Source organism: Pecten maximus, chromosome 1 (assembly GCF_902652985.1).
Source record: "Pecten maximus chromosome 1, xPecMax1.1, whole genome shotgun sequence".
Lineage (NCBI taxonomy): Eukaryota > Metazoa > Mollusca > Bivalvia > Pectinida > Pectinidae > Pecten > Pecten maximus.
In genome coordinates this window covers 52929050-52952314 of record NC_047015.1, presented here as the reverse complement: position 1 = coordinate 52952314, position 23265 = coordinate 52929050, and the positions used below count along the sequence as shown (strand labels likewise).

Here is a 23265-nt window from a genome sequence, read left to right as displayed (position 1 = left end):
TAGCGTTGCCTTATCAAGTTCGGGAGAAAACTACTACATTAGGCCAATCGGTGAGTACCAATTTTAATTTAAAGAATTTAGTGTGGAATTTGTATTTCTCTATTAACATTAAAAGTGATTCATTTTACGTTTCACTTTAAAATGTTTTATTTGAATAGGAGAAAACAGATCTGGGCGAGTACTTATGAAACTGTATTGTCCTGCTGATTCATTGAATCCCTTCTTTACTCAACGCTCAGCATTTTAAAAGAAAAAACATTGAAAATAGTATCTTACTTGAATTCTCATCGAAATCGTCTCACTGATTCCTAGAGATAACAACTACTACGTGTCAAATTAAAAGTGACCTAAAGTCATATTTTCGTACAGTACGTTTTTTAAGTCATACAATCGCATATTAACTATATTTGCGGCCAGAACTTCATACACAGGGGTAATCTACAGTCGCTAGTAAAAAGGGACATAACTCTTCTTTCTAAATATAATTTGTCGTCTGCTAGATTACGAAATGGTTGACAGCTTGATTTGTTCCGACATCCTATCAAACGCAGCCGATCTTGAAGCATACAGCGGTGGTAAAGTAAACAGAATACTAATTAGCAGATTCATTGTGTGTCATTCATATACAAGAAATGGAAATCAGAAGCAAAAGACCGATTTGCTGATTCGGGTTCCCAGGAAATTCAATCTTGTCGTTAGAACTCATGTGTGTTACTAGTCTGGCGTAATAGCGTCCTATCTTTATTTCATAAATTCGTTATAATATATTTGCCCAATGCCTGTTAGAAAGATGTTTCCACTTTACTATCGATCTGAATATAATTTGGGTGACATATCAGAACGATTCGGTAAATGAAACACAGATTGTGTAGGGAACACATGGGAGTGTGGTCATTCTAGCCTGTTCTACCTAGCCACAACGGTTGGGTTTCTTTTTATTTAAGGAGTTTAATCTGTTGAATATTATTAAGGACAGATGGATTGAGGGAAATATTTTGGCTGAAAAAGCAACCGTGAAGAAAATCAATTATTCAATATCAGTCATCTTGTACATTTGGAATTTCATACAGCTATTAATTTCATTTTAGGAATTTAGTTCAGGGATATTGTTAAATGACTGTCCAAGGTTTTCGGACTCATGCAGGTTTACCACTTTTTAGCCCAGAACAGATCAGTTTTTATACGAAAAGAGGTCATGCTATACAAAGTTACATGTAGATAAGTGAAAGGGGATTTAAAGTGTCTGTATACATTGCAATATACTTGTCAAATATGATTAAACGCCAGTCCAGTGCTGCTGCGGGACAGGCAATCGCAGATATGGTGTTGTGTTTTCACCTTTCCAGTTAGTGACAGTATAGAACAGACCATTTTGAAATTGCAAGCCTATTGTGAAAGGGAAGTAACTTGTACTAAATACCTAGGTGGAGACTCCGGCAATCCTCGGAAGTTTATTTCCGTGAACTGCCGGAAATCCCGGATGTTGCGATTAGCTATAAGGATTCGTTCTAGTCACCCCTACCCCTACAGTAGTGTAACTTGAGGGTGTTGATGATTTTTTTTCATGTAAATGTTTAAAATGATAGAAAATTAAGAATATGAAAATAATGTGCGTCTCTGATTTGAACAGTTGAAATTTTGTCATCGCTAATTCATAAGAACTGGATATTTTTCAAACTCCACATGTAAGTTCCCCTTATCTCCGTAGTTTTCCCGTCTTGTTTCGGGAAACAAAATGGCCTATTCAGGTGACCATCTTGGATTTTTATATTTATTTTTTTTACGATCGCTGTTTCTTGAGAATTACTGGGGAAATATTTCTCAAGCTCCATATGGCGTTTTCCTTCGTTCATAGTTATGACTATTCAATTTTAAATCTGGTCATGAAAGCAAAATGGCCGACAGGAGACCATCTTGGATGTAATCAACTGAAGTTTAATCGCTATTTCACAAAAGAAAAAAAATCTTACATCTTACATAAATTCCATAAAATTCCAAACGATTTATAGGAAAAAAGGAAAGTGGAAATTAGAAAATCGGACTTACATTGTACATTTAGAATCAATACAGATCATTCAATGGTAGGTGCCAAGATCCTTCTGGGATCTCATGTTTTAATATTGTGATAATGTGATACATTTTCGAACAGCTATATCAATCCTTCGTTTTTATATTGTTGCATTATAGACGAGAAAATGTGGTTATTGTTGTACTTTTATCTCCACCAGACAGCAGTACCCCAAAGTATGTCGAAGGACATTATTTCTCAAGTCAGGGAACCAAGCATATCAAATTGCTTTCAAGAACTGGAATTTGACTAGTTTGTAAGTATGGTATCATAATTTGAGTTTTCTGTTGGTTGTTTTCCTATACATAGAGTTCTTGTCACACATTCCTTCCAATACAATTCTATTGATAAGACTTATCTTCTACGTACAATCAGAATTATCGTGTAAAACGACTTATACTTACATCAGAATAATATGGTATGTACGACCTATCTTATAAGTACATTAGAATTATTTTGTATGTACATCTTTCTTACACGTACACCATACTTAATATCTTCTACGAGAGACGTACTTATGTACGTCCGTGCTTGTATTTGCAATTTTTCCGTTTTTGAGAGTGTACATTTGTAACTATATATTCGATATGTTTATGATTCCTATATATACCGGTATACATGTATATAACAATGTAGATGATTAATTCCGTTATTTCTTTGTTATACAGATACACAAGAGGATCTCCAACACCCGCCGCCTTTTCCATCTTGTCACATCGGTATCATGGCGTCGAAAAAGTCTATCTTCCATACACAGTTTCCAATTCGGGTTAAGGGAGATACTAAGTGTAACAATCACAAAGACAACGACGTGTTTTTCTTGTGCCAAAATTGTCAAACGCTTATTTGCCCAATATGTTCAATTACAGAACACAAACTACATATCGATAGTTTTGTAGAACTTTCAAAATTTAAAATAGAAAATGGAAACCTAATTCAGAATTTTGTAGATGAAACAGACAACGTTAGCATTCCGAAATTAAAACAAGAAATTATTTCCTCGCGAACAAAACAGTCTTCTTGTAAACCTCTGTATGATAAACTTCGTACAAAAATTACCGACAATAACAATAAATGTAAAATACAATTAGATGAAATGACCGCGGATTATATATCGATCTGTGACAGGATGGAGGTGGCGGACACGGAACTCATACAGACACACATCACAGACCTGGAGAGAAGGTTGGAAACTTTTCGGGAACTCTCATCAGAATATAAACAGACTCTGAAGACAGGAACTGCTGTACTCATGTACGACTCGGTATCAGAAATCCGAGAAATGGATACAGATATCCCACCGACACCTGATAAACAGACATACTTTACTCCAGGTATGGACAGACAAAGTCACCTGAAACAGGCCCTCGGGAACATGAACCTCCCAACCGACTATCTCCAGGCAGGGTCAGCATCTGGTATTCACTCTGACCAACGTCCAGTAGTCCGACCAAAACAGTCTACAGAGGCTGGTCAAGCGTCCACTGGAGAAGTCCGATACAAACTTCGTGATAGTCCAGCCGTCATGTCCCAGTTCTTATACCCGGATCACATCAAATCGATCTGCCCTACATCTGATGGACGTGCTTGGCTGTGTGACCATAACACCGACACAGTAAAGCTCATTAACAAAGAAGGTCAGGTCAAACAGACGATAACACACAACAGTAACATACAGGACATCAGTCTGGACCCCACCACAGGTCGTCTGTGGTTCTGTTGTATGGATAAGAGGATAATTTTTGAAGTGTCTACATCATGTACACCAGTCCCAAGGTTCACTACAGAGGATTTCCCATACAGTCTGTGTGTGACCAGGGAGGGTCGGGTAGCGGTGGGTACAGTGCTTAGTCAGGGGTACACGGTGGTGATGTACACTGTAACCGGCAAGGTGTTACATACACAAATTGTGGAGGAGTCAAGGAAGGGGTATGTACTGTCAATATCACAATGTTGTGTTACAGGTAACATAGCTATGGTGAGTAGTAAACATATCAGTGGGGTCGTCAGTGATACAAACAACTACAGGATTCACATCATTGTGTACAACCCAACACTCCAGCCCCTGTTCCACTACCGGGGGGAGGGGATACCGGCCCAGGGAGAGGGGATACAGAGTCAAGAGCCGGTCACACTAGACAAGTTTGATCCAATCACAGTTGTATATGACAGTAAGGGTAATATTGTTATTGCTGACGAAACAAGGAACACAATAGAACTGATAAATGGAGCAGGGAAGTACATAAAAACACTTCACACAAACAAATTTCACCAGGGAGTAGTAGGTATACAGAAGGGTGATGTGTTGTGGTCACAATTAGTGTTAGATACAGGACAGAGGGGACTCAAACTCCTCAAATATTATAGTGACTGAGTGACCTTGAGTGAGGGTACAGACAATTTATATCAGTGGACTTAAACAACATTTTACTTTTGGTATAATCTTACTTTTATCAACATATATGTACACATTACATAAGACATTTAATTGATTTTGGAATATTTTGCCGTCATTATTTCACATTTGAATTTTGTTAAAAGTATGATTAAATGAGAAATGTTTATACATCACACTGATTTGAAACCGTCTGTTTTGGAATGTTTGTAATCTTAGTTGACTTAATACATGTCTATTAGACTTGCAGTCACGTCCCTGTGATAAATTTCAAGTACCTTTATGAAATCTGAAATTAACATCATTGCATCGGTTTTAGGTGTATAACCTGACTTCCCTTACCTGGTCCAGTGGGTTGTCCCGATCCTATCTTACCCACAAATACTTGGTATGGCCCGATTTTATTAATAAAAATTAAATCCGATGCAGATTAGTCATTTTCACTGTATATAATATATATCCAGTTTGGTGGCAGTAGGTCATGACCCTGTCTGGTCATACTGTGAACCAAACATTTGTTAATAATGTCATTTATTATTAATGTATAATAAAATTTACTGTAAATTGTCACCGAATTGTTGTTCTATATCATTTCAATTAATCCACAAAAAAATTCAGTCTGATCACAAAACAAGAATACCAACATAATAACGAAACTATAACGCAAAATCGTTGGTACGAGGACAAATTTTGACATACATATATAGATTTGGATGGAGACTCAAAAAACACAGAATATTTTTATTGATTCTAGGTAAGACTGATTGTTTCTCAACACTAATTCTAAGATAGTTTAAGAATAATTCTCTAGGAATTAGGACACTAACAGGTCAGGAAGTGTCCATTGTGTGGCAATATATATCTCCCATAATGTCATTACAAAATGTTTATTTATAAAAAGATATAAAAAAAACCTTTGGGCCTGATAACCGTGATATTTAACCTCCGTACGCATTTGGATCAAATCAAGTAGCGCATATATCTGCCTGTGCCGACCTAACTGTGACCGTTTTCAAAATGAAATCAAAAAATAAAAACAGAGTTTTTGAACACAAACCTTGAATCTATAACATATCAATATTCTTATTTATTGACATAGGTCGCATCGGAGGAGCCAACTTTGACAATGGCTTATTTTATTAGGTCGGTGAGCCTATGCCATGGTGCAGCGTCCGTCGTCCGTCTGATATCCTGCGTTCGTCAACATTTCCTTAAAATCCCTACTTCTTATGAATGCCTGAAAGGATTTTGATGAAATTTGGTCTGGAGCATAATTGGGAAAGGGAGACTAAACGTTGCATAAAAGGAGACTCTGGCTCCGCTGGGGCCGGAGGGGCGGGGCTCATTATGGGAAATTGAGGTAAATCCTTTAAATTACTACTAGTCCTGAACACAGGCGCTTGCATAGAAAATGCGATTTTCAAAAAAAAAAAATGATATGACAGTGGTATGTGTAATCTGTTAAGCTCAAGGTTGGCAACTCCGCAACGAGCGAAACGGCAAACCACCACACTTCAATCGACCAAAATAACACATTTATTCAAACTGGCACGGAGCACACTATATGCGACCGTCATCAGAAAACATTCATCTTTAACATACCGTGCCACTCAATACGAATTGTAACATCCAAAACACAATAATCCGTGAAAATATCGCCGAATTCCTCGCTCAGAATCCGGATCAAAGTTTCCGCTGTAAATATACATTACAGTGGACACGACTGATCCTTGATTAGACTTCTTACCTGGAAAATACAGAATATATCTTGTTTATTCTGGGGTCATTAGGCCATTTCTAGTGGCCGGAGATGTTAGATGATTACACTTTGGGTAACTCTGACCGTGGTTATAAAAGGTGTGTAGATTTGGTGCGATATGTTTCAGGTGGACGTATATCGATCTCACGAGAAATCCATCTACAAAGAGATATAACTGGTATATGTTTGAAAACATCGACACCCCTGATTTTGTAAGGTTTTAGAATATGTATTAACACCAAATCGTTAACGTTGTGGTCATTACCTGATACCATATCTGACTCAAAATTCCGAAACCGAGCCCATGCGGAGTGAGTGTGAATGTACGTTTGTGTGTGGATATAAATTATCAGTAAAATGCTAATTTTCAAATACAAAAAGATAAGATGAGTCAGGTAACTATCTGCCCCGGACATATCCCAATTACAGTAGATGTGTATTGGTTAATTTTGGAATCAACTGATGGTGAGGGCTTTGTTGAAGTTCCAGGAATAAAACCATGAAATGATCTTTTTTTTGGTCCCATGTCAGACAATGTCTCTACTTTTCCCTTCTTTCTTAATAATCTAATAACACGAACAAGTGAAACCTACATGTGAATTCTGAGAAAAAAAAATTTCCAGATGTTTTTAAGAAATAGCGATACCAAACTTCAATCCTCAAAGATAGCAGTCAGTCAGATTTTTTTGTTTTTGTTTTATGTTTTTGTTTTTGTTAAAAAATCTCAATTAAATTGGTTCAAGAGGAACCCACAAACAAAGTTTAAGGAATATCCCTCCAGTACTTTCAAGTAATAGCGATATCAAACCTCAATTTCCAAAACAAAGATGGACCAAGGAGAATCTACAAGATAAAGTTAGAGAAATATCATTGCAGTACTTTCTAAGAAATAGCGATAATAAGGATTGTTTACGGAGGGACGGGTGGATACAACTTCTTCAATGAGAAAAACAACAAACAGTAATGATTCTAATTATAAAATATTTTATTTTAGAATGGATTTTTGTTTCCATAACATAATATAAACATTTGATCACTGACAGCTGTGTATGGCGCCACAATACATACAGATCCATACACCATACAAACGTTATGAATACTGACCGTGATACATACAGCAACCTCGAAGGCTGCACACGCTCACAGGTGCCGATCTTTATCTTACGAAACACTACAAAAGGACAATAATCATCACATGTTGGACCAATACACATCCTGATGACAAGAATGACGCCAGAGTGAAGTTGTATTGACAATAGTTTTATATTCAACATAATTAATGTCGGCTAAAGTATAATACATAAATTTAAATGTTATTTAGCCAAATGTCACCATTCCCAATTGTAATCTCGACCAAATCCGTAACAGGTTTAAATTTATATACTGATGTTAATTGAGTATACATGCAGCAAACACATTATAATTACCGTATATAATATTGATGACTGTATTTATATAATTTTGTTATATTTTATCATTAATTTAATTAATCATGACTTTATGATAGACTGAAAAATCTCTGTAATGACAGATGTTAGAAGACAATGCTGAAATAACACACCAACACTGTTCCCTTCTTATGACTGATAACAACTTACAGTACCTCTAACATTAGTTTGAGATTTTGACCTAAATTCAATTCATCAAAGTTAATAAGAAAATCAAGAATTATAAATAAATTTGAAGAGAACATTCCATTCTTCAAAGTTAATAAGAAAATCGAAAGTTCTTAAAAAAATGAAGTGAACAGTTTCGTGATTAGATTGATTGTAAAAGCAGAAATTTAAAAGATTTGTTGTGACATTGTCAAATACATGCAATATATTCCAATCTTAATTCACAAAGTCTGAGACAGATCGTATATCGACACTAACTGTAACCTGTGTGTACATGTATGTATCTACAATTGTACATGATAAATAATGATATATTTATACACATTAATCAACTATAATTAAACTGTACAGTCAATAATTAAACAGTACATTTTGTCTTTTAGACAATATTTTACGAGATAAAAAATAAGTTGTACATTTAAGAGCATTCAGTTATACCAAAATCACCATAAACTTCATGACCTCTACCATTAAGTTGCTACATTCAAATTCACATACTGCCACAACCTTGAATTCAAACTCATTTGACATGTCAGAGACCTGGTACCACTTTAGAGACCTATATTTTCAATTCCAGTCACAGGTTTTGACAGACACAAATTAATTTTGTAACCTACCTAGCATTTAACTTGAGCACTTAGAATCATTGTCCTACAAGAGTTATTTCCCTTCGTTCCGTTTTATCGGTCCGTGGTATGACAGTTAGTTACTTATGTTTGTTTGCTGGGTTTATCGTGCCATGAACAGGGTCATTTTGAGACGGGGTCTACTTGTAGTAGTTGGTGATAAACTCACTGAACAACATATGGGAGGCCTATCACATGTCATCTAGTCATTACGTAAAGTGTCTTGATCAAGGACAACGGAGACAACACAGATCAGCCTGTTGTTCACCATTACATTAGGTAGAGAGCATCAAATCATACACATCGTATCTACCAACGTGGAGTTGAGGATAAGAATAAGGGTAATCATATCAACCAACCTAATATTGGTACTAATCACCAAAAAGTTACAATTTAGTTCATAACGTACATAATAATTCATGACAACAAATTATTTAATAAAACCCTGAATTTTATCAAATTGCATATTTTCTTATGTGTTTTATTACTGAATACAATCACACAGTTCTGGTATTAGAATTTTATTTATATCAGATCAAGAAATTTCCTTGATAGCCACCATCAGATGTTAGACAACAGTTGGTAGCTTATTAGCCAAATGTCTGGTGTGGGATTAATACTTGAGGAAAAAAAGCTTAACTTTGAATTTGTATCTGTGGAACAAAGCCAGGTTGATTTGTACCCTGATATTAAATGTATTGTATATCTGAAATTATGATGCTGATATTTTGAGAAGTAAACATACAATAACCATAATCATATAAGTTTGAACATATAATACCGACAAATATTTTCTGTTATATTTAAATTTGTAATGAAATTGGTGGAGGGAACAAATCATTCATTTCACATGAGACTGATATGATATATTTGAAATTGCAGAAGAGGTGTTTATAGTAAAAATAACACCTTACTTCTTACCATTTATTCCAAAAATTAACATATATTTACATGGATGCAACATCAACATAAAATATTAATATTTTCAGTAATAACCGTTATAAAAACATTAAAACTGTTAAATAAAACAAAATATATAATGAATACATCAAAAGATCATGATATGTTTAGTTTAGAAGTAACCGGAACACATATACCATTATCAAATTATCTGCATTTAAATATCTTAATTAAATTCAGTTTAAAAATTTCATCTGTGTTTAATTTATAATTTCTGATGAAGTAATTTTAGAATTCATTTTATATATCATCATGATTAAATGAAGAGTTTCTGTGACATATAAATCTGGTTGAAGCCTAATTTTTATTTTCAAAAAAATACATCATTTTAGCAAGTGTTTAAAATGTCATTTGAATTTAAATCTAAAATTTGTTTTTGAAAAGTCTTGTTAATGATAATATAAAAGATGTATAATAAATATATATAAATCATTTTACAGAACCACAAGTAGTGGGAGTCTTCACAACCTGATTTCATACGGAATGTTTCTATGTTTAAAATCACTACCAACATAATATATCTTAATCCTAGCTAGATTCTACATGTTTTACACAAGAAAAGAAATTATTGTAGGGGAAAATATCTAATTCATTCAATACCATTTCTAATACCTCAGAAGCTGGGAGTTGAAATATTATTGTAAATAAAAATCAGTAAGTTTGACAAATAAAGAATAAATAAAAAAGTACAGGATAGGTACTCAAATTATATGAAACAACAACTGAATCCACAACAAACCAGCGTTCATCAATATGTAGTTTGTATCTTGTATCATGATAAAACTTTACAGCACCAAATACAACTGTATTGAATTTGTATACTATGTATAAAGATTGGGATGAAATAAAACAATTACTCTACCCAACAATCAAACATTTAAATGTGGGTTTTGTAAAGCTGAATCATATTAAAAAGTATTATGACATGTTATATCCGAGGCTTTATAAATGATTAAATGATTTATCATGAACTTGACACATTTACTTTCTCACTAAGGTGGGTTGGGGCTCTCCAATTGCAAGGGGGCTCGAGACATACTCTATCTGATTTAAATCATTTGTCATGTGTATCTACAGTTCTAAATTGTACTGACGCCAGTTTTTCTATAGAAATAAATAAATCATTTCTTAAATATTACCAAGTGTTTGGTATAAAACGTAGACCATGGACCATGGAGAGTGGAATTTTGGTTAAAAACTGAACTTATGACATAAAGATACAAAATTATTTTCTTTGGATATATAAATCTGTTTGTAAAAATCGAAAGTACAAAGATATATGCATTTGATAATCAAAACAGTAACAGCACTGTTTTTAGACCGAGTTTCTCTAGATTGTCACACTCTTTCCTGAGGGTTTTGAGATTTTTCTTGTCCATAAAACATGTCTAAATTATGATAGATCATGCCCATTAAACATGCATGAATAATATGTTTTCCCCCCCATTTCATTATCATGTTCTCCCTAACTTTCAGTGGTTACAACTATATATCATGTTGATATCAAGAAGCTATCTTTAAATTTCCATCAGGGCATATAGATTTGTGAAAGTGTGGCCTCAGATAATTTGTCATCCTTTAATTAAATTTTAGGATTCCAACTTTCAGTTTCTGTAGGCAACTATGTGGATTTAAACTTTGTCCTTGTCAACTATTCAATTAAATTGTCAATTCCATTCACAATACTTGTATTACATTTCTCAGTGTGTAACTCTTTCGGAATGAAAGTAAATATCTGGCTCTAGACAGGATACACCCTTAACAGAAGCAAATTATAATTTACAGAGAGACAATACTCTAAAATATATAAAATATACAGAAAACAAAGACAAATAATTAACACACAAGAACAATAGGATGTGGACTAAACAATAGGATATTACATATAATTATTGCACCTTGTTGAATATTTTTACTGATGTCATGAACATAGTAAGTTAGTAATATACTTTATATATGATGATGTGATATCACTTATACTACTGTTATTGCTTTGTTATCATAAGTTACGATTCCCCAGTTTAAAAATCTTTGAGATTAATGACTAATTCATGTTTCAACTTCTCCCTCGGAATTAAATTACTTGATCTATTTATATGTCCGGACTATTTTGGTGTGTATTTTGTTTAACGTCCTATCAACAGCCAGGGTCGTTTAAGGACATGCCAGGTTTTGGAGGTGGAGGAAAGCCAGAGTACCCGGAGAAAAACCATCGCCCTACAGTCAGTACCTGCCCCACGCAGGTTTCGAACTCGCAGCCCAGAGGTGGAAGGCTAGTGATAAAGTATTGCGACACCTTAACCACTTGGCCACCGCGGCCCCATGTCCGGACTACACATAATTCATAATTTTGCATAGTCAAGTTTTTATCATGATTGCTACTTCAGTGATCAGAATATTTTACAATTTTTCATTTTCTATGACAGCATTAATGATTACACATATCAGAGAATTTTAGAGTGTCAATTGCCCTTCAATTCTCTGAACATGAAGTTCCTTTAAAATGGTCTCGCTGCTATCATTAAATCTAAAAATTCCCACAACTATTGGAAATTCTGGCATTCGGAAAAAAATAAAAAATAAAAATGTTATCACTTGGTCGACGACATGCGGACAAGTGTCAGTCTATTGTTTAAGCTTACCTAGCACTAACTGCTCTATACTAGCTAACTAATATCTATTCTCGCTCATTTCCCAATACACATTCATTACAGGTTTAGAAAATTTGGCCACCTGGGAATAATTCTATTTTACAATTTTCTGTACACATTTTTACACACTCTCATAACATACATCAAAGTGCATGACACAAAATCACAGCATATGCCGTCACTTTCCTTCATGACATCACAATTTCCAACATGACAAAGCATTACAGTGCATGACGTCATGTTATCATAATTACAGTAGGGGAAATCACGTTAAGTGGGTTTCTTTTCTGTGGGGTTCACATTTAGAGATCCTGAAGGACGAAACACAAGTACCAATTTGACCTGAGTCATTTCACCGCCTGGTCATATCTTGAGAATACTGACTAATGTTTTCATCCCAGCAGATGACACACAATTCACGAAATACAAAGATGGAGACATCCAGCACATGACAGCCTCTTTCCATACAGATATCCTTTCCAATGGGTGGGGACGTCCAGCACACAGCCTTCTTGTATAGAGATCCATTTCTAGTACTGTTAGTTAGTGCAAAAGTAATCACAGTTTGCCATCAGAGTGGATTTCATTTGAATGCCTGTAATCATATCCTTGTTATGCACCTTAGATTATAGTCCACACTTGACTCCGACTTCACAAAGTTTATATCATCCATCTTTGATCAAAATCACTCTCAATTGTACGTTATCATCAGGTCCCAACTAATTAAGTCTTCACTCGCTGGCAACGAATTAGATTTAAAACAAGAGATCCTAGACGGATCTTGGCGCCCACCATTGAATGATCTTCATAGGTTCCATGTTGGATTGATCTTTTCTCTTTTTTTCCCTTCCTCTTACTGATCTGTATAAATTGAGAAACATCCCTCCAGTGCTTTTTAAACAAGGGAAACTTATATATGAAATTTGAGATTTGGCTATAATGGTTGTCTGTCGACAATGTTTTCAGATTGGTCCAAAAATGCAATACGACGGACCAAGGAGAACCTACATATGAAAATTGAGAAAGATTCCTTCAGTTCTTTCTGAGAAATCTCGATACCAAACTTCAATTGTCAAAATCCAAGATGGCTGCCTGTCGGCCATCTTGTTTTCCAATCGGTTCCAAAATGCAATATGCATAACTTGGCACCAAGGGGAACCTACATATGAAATTTGAGAAAGATCCCTTTAGTACTTTCTCAGAAATAGCGATAACAAACTTCAATTGTCAAAATCCAAGATGGCTGCCTGTCGGCCATGTTGTTTTCTATTCGTTCCAAAATATGATATGCATAACTAAGCACCAAGGGGAACCTACATATGAAATTTGAGAAAGATCTCTTCAGTACTTCCTCAGAAAAAGCGATAACAAACTTCAATTGTTAAAATCCAAGATGGCTGCCTGTCGGCCATGTTATTTGGTGATCGGTCCCAAAATGCAATATGCATAACAAGGCACCAAGGGGAACCTACATATGAAATTTGAGAAAGATCCCTTCAGTACTTTCTCAAAAATAGCGATACCAAACTTCAATTGTCAAAATACAAGATGGCTGCCTGTCGGCCATGTTGTTTTCCGATCGGTCCCAAAATGTAATATGCATAACTAGGCACCAAGGGGAACCTTAATATGAAATTTGAGAAAGATCCCTTCAGTTCTTTCTCAGAAATAGCGATAACAAACTTCAATTGTCAAAATCCAAGATGGCTGCCTGTCAGCCATGTTGTTTCCCGATCGGTCCCAAAATGCAATATGCATAACTAGGCACCAAGGGGAACCTACATATGAAATTTGAAAAAGATCCCTTTAGTACTTTCTCAGAAATAGCGATAACAAACTTCAATTGACAAAATCCAAGATGGCTGCCTGTCGGCCATTTTGTAATCCGATCGGTCCCAAAATGCAATATGCATAACTAGGCACCAAGGAGAACCTACATATGAAATTTGAGAAAGATCCCTTCAGTACTTTCTCAGAAATAGCGATAACAAGAATTGTTTACGGACGGACGGAGGGACGGAGGGACGGACGGACCACGGACGCAGGGCGATTTGAATAGCCCACCATCTGATGATGGTGGGCTAAAAATTTAAATGTGATATTTTCTGCCTTTTTCACAAGTTCAGACACATTTTGAATCACATTTGAGACACTCGTTGAACAGACTCATTTGGCAGGTTGCCTATGGCGAGGAAGAGACACGAGACTTGAGCTCGAATGGCCACACAGACACACTCATGATTCAGTTTTGTATGGAAGCTTTTTTAACAGTACAGTTATCATCGCTGGCAATCTGATTACATTTACACAATTCTTGCATATTTTCATTTGAAAATGACAGAACATGACAGAGATATGTGAGAATATAAAAATATGATTTCACAACGCTTTTGGTATTATTAGCATTTGTAGTCAATTTTCTGTAGAAAACTGTACAAAATATATGTTTTTGCTGCATGATATATTGTTGGAATATCAATATTCAAGGCACAAGTTCACATAATCATACTTCTCGGAAATACTGAACACATTTGTCAGGTATACACTGGGTAGTCATGGGAACCTTCAACTTTAAGGGATCGAGAAATTTTTCAAAGGAAAGAACTCCTGACATCAGTACACCTTAACACTGAGATTACACATCTAACCTCTAGATACAAGATTCAAGCAATGAGAGGCGGTTTTGATGTCTTTCTCCACAGGACGAATATTTTCTAACAAAAATTATGTTAGAACTCCCGAAATATTTCTATTAGAATTTCTCAAATCCACTGAAAACAAGACATTATCATACAAATGAGGAGAACCCTGGAAGTGGAGCACGTGAACCAGCGGAGTTGTTTATAATCATTTGTCCTGTTAAACTGAGAGCATAGTGACTACTCTCCGCCTCGCTGTCTGTGTAGGTATATGCATTATAATGACTTGTCTGAGGCTGATTCTGGTCCTGAGAGTTCTGTCGCCATGACCGTCGTGCTAGATCATTGACATATGGATTGGCAGTAAAAGGTGGCGGAGGAGGAGAGGACGGAGGGGGAGGTAACTTGTCGCTATCATCACTCTCAGCATCGCTTGCCTGCAAGTAAATAAATGTTAAGAATTAGCAAAAATCTAAATCAACTTAATGCCATATTTCACAAAATAATATAAATACATTATCAATACTGTAAGGGAAAACATAGTTGTTCAAAAATTGAAAGAATAAATGAACACACAGGGTATCTAATTCTTGAACTAAGAGAATGTTTGGGAATCATAATTATCTTCATTCTTTTTTAATGTTGGATATGGAGCTTAATGTAGTTTTCATAATCGCAATTTTTTTTTAAATTAAATTTTTCGATTTGACTGTACGGTAATGATGTTTGATCGCAAAGACACTTTCATGTAAAATATCAGCATCCTCTTTCTATCTATAAGTACAAGACACAAAGGACGATTTTTAATTCCATGAGAAAAATGATGTAACATGATAACACATCAAAGTGTAGTCATCACATCTGATGCTGTTTGAGAAAAGCTGTAAATCACTATATGCAGAAAATGAACCATGGACAGAAAAGAAACAATATGAATCCTTGTTACCGACACTCAGCCTAACACTTACTGATAAAGAGTCGCCATAGTTTGACGGTTTTTCAGTGACACTGCTGTCATCGTCGACATCATCATCATCATCATCAGGCAAAGCACTCTTTGCTGTTGCTCCTTCATCATAATCAGAGTATGTAACACTTGCAGGACTTGGTCTAGGTGGCGCTCTGAAATCATACAGATGATAAGAATGCAAAATATATAAATGTTTGAGTTCATGTTTTTTTTACACAGAACATTTTAATACTTTGAACATCTTAATTACTTAGATGGAATCACAGAATCAGAGGTATCATAAAATATAAATTGCAATTTCTTAATAAGAAGTATTTATCTGTATCGAAATACACTTACCTTCCATAGATTCCTGCTGTTCTAGCATTGCCGTTTCGACTGCTAGTCATACTTCTACGGTTTGATCGTCTCATCTCCATGGTAGCGAACCCGCCCTCCTCTGTATCTAGTGATTCTAGGTTGGTCGTGGATATTGCCACATTAGGAGTAGCTTTCTTTGGATCTGGGATGAAAAGTTAATAAAAAACAGATCATGTTAATGACCATATTAGGCTAACCTAATGGGCATAACTTAAAATAATTGTCTATATAACAAAGACAAATTACAAGAATACCATTGTTTTAGATCAAGTGAATACAATTTCATAGTAATGGGACAAATGTACACTATTAACATTTCAAACAGAAAAGCAAGAAGAATCATAACTCCAATCAAATTGAAAAATTACTTTTCATAGTGGTATGTTACAAGATCAAATTATTATGAGAATGAAGGTAGAACATAATAAAATCAAACTGGAAATTTGCTGAAATTTTCACAGGTTTTGAACTACAAACCTTTTTTACCCTTACGGGCAACTAAACACAGACAGGAAATGATGAGCAGGATGACAATAAGTCCAGAGAGGGCCATGATGACGGCAAACCACCACTCGTAATGGAAAGCCTTGGTGATCGCAAGTGGGGCTGTAATACAAAGAATGTTCATCAAACACTTTAACATTGGTTGATTTTAACTTCAGATAGATAATATCGAAAGATTACAACGATTTGGGCATAACTTGAATATAGTAACTTGGTGATAATGATTCAGAAGTCAATCTATCAACAATGGTTGTTGTATTTCACAGCCTGTTTTCTAAAATGCAAACAGCGATGACAAAGTTAGCATAAGCAATAAGTTGCTATTAAGTTGGATTGATTCCGGGAGATAGGCAATTCAAAGTTGTGTACCATATTTATCCTCATAAAAGCCCTTTCGCCTAATGTTATAGGTTTTAAATTAGTAATTTAACTTTTCGGAGAGCTTATTTTTGACCAAATTTCCTCCGTCATAATATGATGTTCATCACCAAAAAATCTACCATGGCATTGAAGCAGTGACCATAACCATAAGTTATCTAACCTTGACCTTGACCTACATTAAGTTAACTCCTTGTTTAAATCAAACCAATTTTGCTTCCTAGTATCATAAACGTTCATGAGTGAAATGCTACATAATTTAACCTTGACCTTTGACCGAATTCTCTGACCCGATAACCTTGACCTTTAGTAAATAGACTCCTTGTTTAATTCTTAACAATTTACAGACAGACAGGCGAATGTCCAGACAGAGAGATTACTATTATAGGGCACCCATGTCTTTCATACTGGCCCTGATAAGTTTAAAGTGATTATTCTGCATAAATGAGGAAGGGGTTTATTTGTGAGAAGAGACTTATTTGCAGATAAACCCCATCATATCTGTTTAAACTTACCTTGTATAAAGATGTGTTGTAGGGGGGAAAAACATGCTTTTGTTCATGTTCCATAAATCTATTTTCCAAGCAATATTTTTACAGATAAATATCATATGTCTAACAAGAGATCCCAGAGGGATCTTGGCGCCCACCATTGAATGATCTTCATAGGTTCCATGTCAGATTGATCTTTTCTCTACTTTTCCCTTCATTTTACTAATCTGTGCAAATTGAGACATCCCTCCAGTACTTTTCAAACAAGGGAATCCTAGCTATATAAGAAATTTGAGATTTAACGATAATGGCTGTTTGTTTGTCAGGTTGTTTTCAGGACAGACTGGTCCAAAAATGCAATACAAGGAACCAAGGGGAACCTACTTATTAAATTTGAGAAAGATCCATTCAGTACTTTGAGAAATAGAGATCACAAACTTCAATTGTCAAAATCCAAGATGGCTGTCTGTCAGTCATATTGTTTTCAAATTGATCTCAAAATGCAATAAGCATAAAGAGGCACCAAGGGGAACCTCCATATGAAATTTGAGAAAGATCCCTTCAGTACTTTCTCAGAAATAGCGATAACAAACTTCGATTGTCAAAATCCAAGATGGCTGCCTGTCGGCCATGTTATTTTCCGATTGGTCTCAAAATGCAATATGCATAACTAGGCACCAAGGGGAACCTTCATATGAAATTTGAGAAAGATCCCTTTAGTACTTTCTCAGAAATAGCGATAACAAACTTCAACTGTCAAAATCCAAGATGGCTGCCTGTCGGCCATGTTGTTTTCAGATTGGTCTCAAAACGCAATATGCGTAACTAGGCACCAAGGGAAAGTTACATATGAAATTTGAGAAAGATCACTTAAATACTTTCTCAGAAATAGTGATAACAAACTTCAATTGTCAAATACAAGATGGCTGCCTGTCGGCCATGTTGTTTTCAGATTGGTCTCAAAACGCAATATGCATAACTAGGGACCAAGGGAAACCTACATATGAAATTTGAGAAAGATCAATTCAGTACATTCTCAGAAATAGCGATAACAAATTTCAATTGTCAAAATCCAAGATGGCTGCCTGTCGGCCATGTTGTTATTCGATTGGTCTCAAAATGCAATATGCATAACTAGGCACCAAGGGAAACCTACATATAAAATTTGAGAAAGATCCCTTCAGCACTTTCTCAGTAATAGCGATAACAAACTTCAATTGTCAAAATCCAAGATGGCTGCCTGTTAGCCATGTTGTTATCCGATTGGTCTCAAAATACAATATGCATAACTAGGCACTAAGGGGAACCTTCATATGAAATTTGAGAAAGATCCTTTCAGTACTTTATCAGAAATAGCGATAACAAACTTCAACTGTCAAAATCCAAGATGGCTGCCTGTCGGCCATGTTGTTTTTCGATTGGTCTCAAAATGCAATATGCATAACTAAGCACCAAGGGGAATCTACATATGAAATTTGAGAAAGATCCCTTCAATACTTTCTCAGAAATAGCGATAACAAACTTCAATTATCAAAATCCAAGATGGCTGCCTGTCGGCCATGTTGTTTTCCGATTGGTCTCAAAATGCAATATGCATAACTAGGCACCAAGGGGAATCTACATATGAAATTTAAGAAAGATCCCTTCAGTACTTTCTCAGAAATAGCGATAACAAACTTCAATTGTCAAAATCCAAGATGGCTGCCTGTCGGCCATGTTGTTTTCCGATAGGTCTCAAAATGCGATATGCATAACTAGGCACCAAGGGAAACCTACATATGAAATTTGAGAAAGATCCCTCCAGTACTTTCTCAGAAATAGCGATAACAAACTTCAATTGTCAAAATCCAAGATGGCTGCCTGTCGGCCATGTTGTTTTCCGATTGATCTCAAAATGCAATATGCATAACTAGGCACCAAGGGGAATCTACATATGAAATTTGAGAAAGATCCCTTCAATACTTTCTCAGAAATAGCGATAACAAACTTCAATTGTCAAAATCCAAGATGGCTGCCCGTCGGCCATGTTGTTTTCCGATAGGTCTCAAAATGCAATATGTATAACTAGGCACCAAGGGAAACCTACATATGAAATTTGAGAAAGATCCCTCCAGTACTTTCTCAGAAATAGCGATAACAAACTTCAATTGTCAAAATCCAAGATGGCTGCCTGTCGGCCATGTTGTTTTCCGATTGGTCTCAAAATGCAATATGCATAACTAGGCACCAAGGGGAATCTACATATGAAATTTGAGAAAGATCCCTTCAGTACTTTCTCAGAAATAGCGATAACAAACTTCAATTGTCAAAATCCAAGATGGCTGCCTGTCGGCCATATTGTTTTCCGATTGGTCTCAAAATGCAATATGCATAACTAGGCACCAAGGGGAACCTACATATGAAATTTGAGAAAGATCCCTTCAGTGCTTTCTCAGAAATAGCGATAACAAACTTAAATTATCAAAATCCAAGATGGCTGCCTGTCGGCCATGTTGTTTTCCGATTGGTCTCAAAATGCAATATGCATAACTAGGCACCAAGGGGAATCTACATATGAAATTTGAGAAAGATCCCTTCAGTACTTTCTCAGAAATAGCGATAACAAACTTCAATTGTCAAAATCCAAGATGGCTGCCTGTCGGCCATGTTGTTTTATGATTGGTCTCAAAATGCAATATGCATAACTAGGCACCAAGGGGAACCCACATATGAATTTTGAGAAAGATCCCTTCAGTACTTTCTGAGGATTAGCGATAACAAGAATTGTTTACGGACGGACGGAGGGACGGACGGACGGACGACGGACCACGGACGCAGGGCGATTTGAATAGCCCACCATCTGATGATGGTGGGCTAATAAAGCTTACCTTGCATAAAGGTGTGTTGTAGGGAAAAAATACACGATTGTGTCCATGTTTCATCAATCTATATTCTACACAATATATTTACAGTAAAACATAATGCCAAATGCATGAATTATCAAATGTATTACTGCAGTAACAGTTATAGTCTATGAAATATGATAAAAGTCACGTCTAATCACAATTTGTTTCAAACATGATATAAACCTGTCTCATGGTAGAAAAAACAAGGATGGATAGTATTGCAACAGCAATACAAAGTCCCCTGCCTGAGCTAGAAGTGCACCTATTTATTTTCCTTTTTTTTTTTAAAATGGTTTTTCGAAAGAAAAAAAACAAATGTGGGATGCACAACTACATGTTATACTGATCATGTATACCAAGTTTCGTTAAAATCAGAGTAGTACTTTAGGAAGAGTTGTTTGAACAACTATTGTGTGACAGACAGACAGACAGACAGACGGACGGACGGACAGATGGAGGGTAAACCTATAGTCCCCCCCGTTTTTCAAACGGCAGGGGACTAATTAACAGAACTTTCCTCCAGTTTCCTTTAAAAATTGTTGATCAAATTTGAAATAACAAGACCTGCTAAAAGCAATTATTCTGAGCAAAAGCATGAACTATAAATAGAACATGGCTATATTGTCACTTAGCCAGACAAGTGTACTTACCTATAACCTCTGAGGGGTCACTAGCATGACTGATACCAATCCAATTGAAAGCTCTGATCCTGAACTGACATCCATCAGCTGAACATACCGCAGGGAAGGAAAAGCGAGCCTCTGTAATATTTGTTGTTGTCTGGTATACCGGTGCTTTCTCCCAACTACGCTTTTCTGTAAAGACATATTAAGTTTATTAAACATGTCCAAGATTTTAAGTTTCACAAATTTTTTATATAATTTAAAAAAAAATATAATTAGGTTTTGATATACATTATCAATATTACCAAAGTGGGCAATAAAACCATAACGGCTAGCCCAGCAGATAGATCTAAGCGGCAGCATTGACCTTTTGGTAAAACAAAAGTCATCAAACATGATAATACTTACTTATAGTTTTTGCCTCCACACGATAGCCAATGATATCAGAGTCTCCACGTTTACCTCCAATCCATTTGAGCATGACAGTGCCATCATCAGTCATCTCCACAGACGGTCGATATGGCTGCCCAGGGGAGCCTGAAATGGAATGTTTATTATTAAATTGAATTTTTCAAGTTTTGTTAATTATTGCTCTAAATATATTTAGACAAGGAAACGGACATCACATAAAGGTCATTAAAAAATATAGGTAACTATATAAAAAAACCAAAACAAACAATCCAAGACTTTGCCGCTAGGCCTTTCTGCCCTCTCAGGCCCCTTCAGGTGGTAAGTACATATATATATTCGTAATCATATTTTATATACTGCATCATACCCTAATGTATGCATTAAACATAATACAAATATTCTATCAAGGGACTTAACATTTGAAGTTTGTTAATTTCCTAAACAAATTATAATTGTCTTTTGCCCCATATACTGGGATACAACACTATATTGCTAGAGTTAACTATAAAATCATTTACAACTGTTACCATTGTGAAATGAATTATTATATCATTTTGACTTATATTCATCACACTTGTCAAAGTGGAAACACCCAAGAGGTCTTACTGTTTGAGGAAATTCAATAAGTACATTCAGAAAACCCACTATCTGAGCAGATGACCCAATATCTTTTTACATTCACTCACTGGAATGATATCTGAGGTGAGATTTTTTTTGTTGGATACATACCTGGTTGTGGGCCCATGGTGACCTTGCCCACCCTTTCCGGTCCAAACCCTACAGACGTCCGAGCCTTCACACTGAAGAAGTAAGTACCATTCTCCTCCACTTTGTCGATGATCACGTAATGTCTAGAGCCACTCACTGTCAACTTCACAAGTCGGCTCTCTATGAAACGACAATCATATTAACATAAAACATTCCTGACCTGAACAACAAAAATGTTACAAGAAAGCCTTTATCAGATATAGCTTTTAGTACATTTTAATATTAAACTATTTGATTGTGGGCCATAGGTGTATACTGTTGATTCTTTACAGATCTATTAATAAAATTTAATGTAAAATATAAATTTAAAGATTTTTTAAAATTAACTTTAGTAAAAGTTATTAATCAACTATTTGATTGTGGGCCATAGGTGTATACTGTTGATTCTTTACAGATCTATTAATAAAATTTAATGTAAAATATAAATTTAAAGATTTTTTAAAATTAAATTTAGTAAAAGTTATTAATCAACTATTTGATTGTGGGCCATAGGTGTATACTGTTGATTCTTTACAGATCTATTAATAAATGTAAAATATAAATTCAAAGATTTTTTAAATTAGTAAAAGTTATTAATCACTCTGGTTGGCTTGGACAGATGCGGGTGAGAGGTCTTACTGAGGAAGGAGTACCGTGGGAAAACTCATGTTGGTATTCCCACACCTTTTCACATCAGTTCGGGGAATTAAATCACAGTTGCCTAAGTGAAAAGCTATTATGTTATAACTGTGCCACCTGACCAACCTCTAGCTCTACAATGATTCAAAAGTGACCCCCGTCACACTCCCCAATGAAACAAGCATGCTGGATATTGCTAAAGCAATACATGTTCCCTACTCGTTAAAAATAGAAACAGTGACCTTGACCTTCATCCAAAAACCCTGAAACTTGAACTTGATCTGTAGATACTCCTACTGACTTTCACCAAACCTTGAAGCATGGCTGAGGAAAATGCGGAAAACTGAGTGGATAGCCTGACAGACAGATGGGGAGGAAATCTATAATACCCAATCCCAACCCCAACACACCTACAGCCCCAGTCCCCGGGGACAGCCCCGGGGAGGGGACTAATAATCCTACACACTACTGATTGGAATCACCTTTATTTACATTGCAGTGGACAAGATATCTTATACATTGAACAGCTGAAAGTTTGGGTTT

The 23265-nt window shown here is 35.6% G+C and overlaps 2 protein-coding genes across 2 annotated transcripts in view; one reads left to right on the top strand and one right to left on the bottom strand.

Moving 5' to 3' along the window:
- The first annotated feature begins 2212 nt into the window (after positions 1–2212).
- Positions 2213–5033, top strand: LOC117337834. Its single transcript, XM_033898963.1, has 2 exons — positions 2213–2324; positions 2737–5033. The coding sequence occupies exon 2, from the start codon at positions 2793–2795 to the stop codon at positions 4440–4442; it is 1650 nt and encodes a 549-aa protein (XP_033754854.1). The 5' UTR covers positions 2213–2324; positions 2737–2792; the 3' UTR covers positions 4443–5033.
- A 9130-nt stretch (positions 5034–14163) lies between these two features.
- The window catches only part of LOC117337825 (protein sidekick-like), a 30765-nt gene continuing 21663 nt past the window's right edge, over positions 14164–23265 (bottom strand). The window contains exons 28-34 of the mRNA XM_033898952.1: positions 22066–22224; positions 21334–21462; positions 20953–21117; positions 16522–16650; positions 16024–16186; positions 15683–15836; positions 14164–15151 (exon numbers count right to left, since the gene is read on the bottom strand). Of these exons, the coding sequence (XP_033754843.1) occupies positions 14864–15151; positions 15683–15836; positions 16024–16186; positions 16522–16650; positions 20953–21117; positions 21334–21462; positions 22066–22224 (1187 nt within the window). The 3' untranslated portion in view covers positions 14164–14863. The remainder of the gene's footprint in view (positions 15152–15682; positions 15837–16023; positions 16187–16521; positions 16651–20952; positions 21118–21333; positions 21463–22065; positions 22225–23265) is intronic.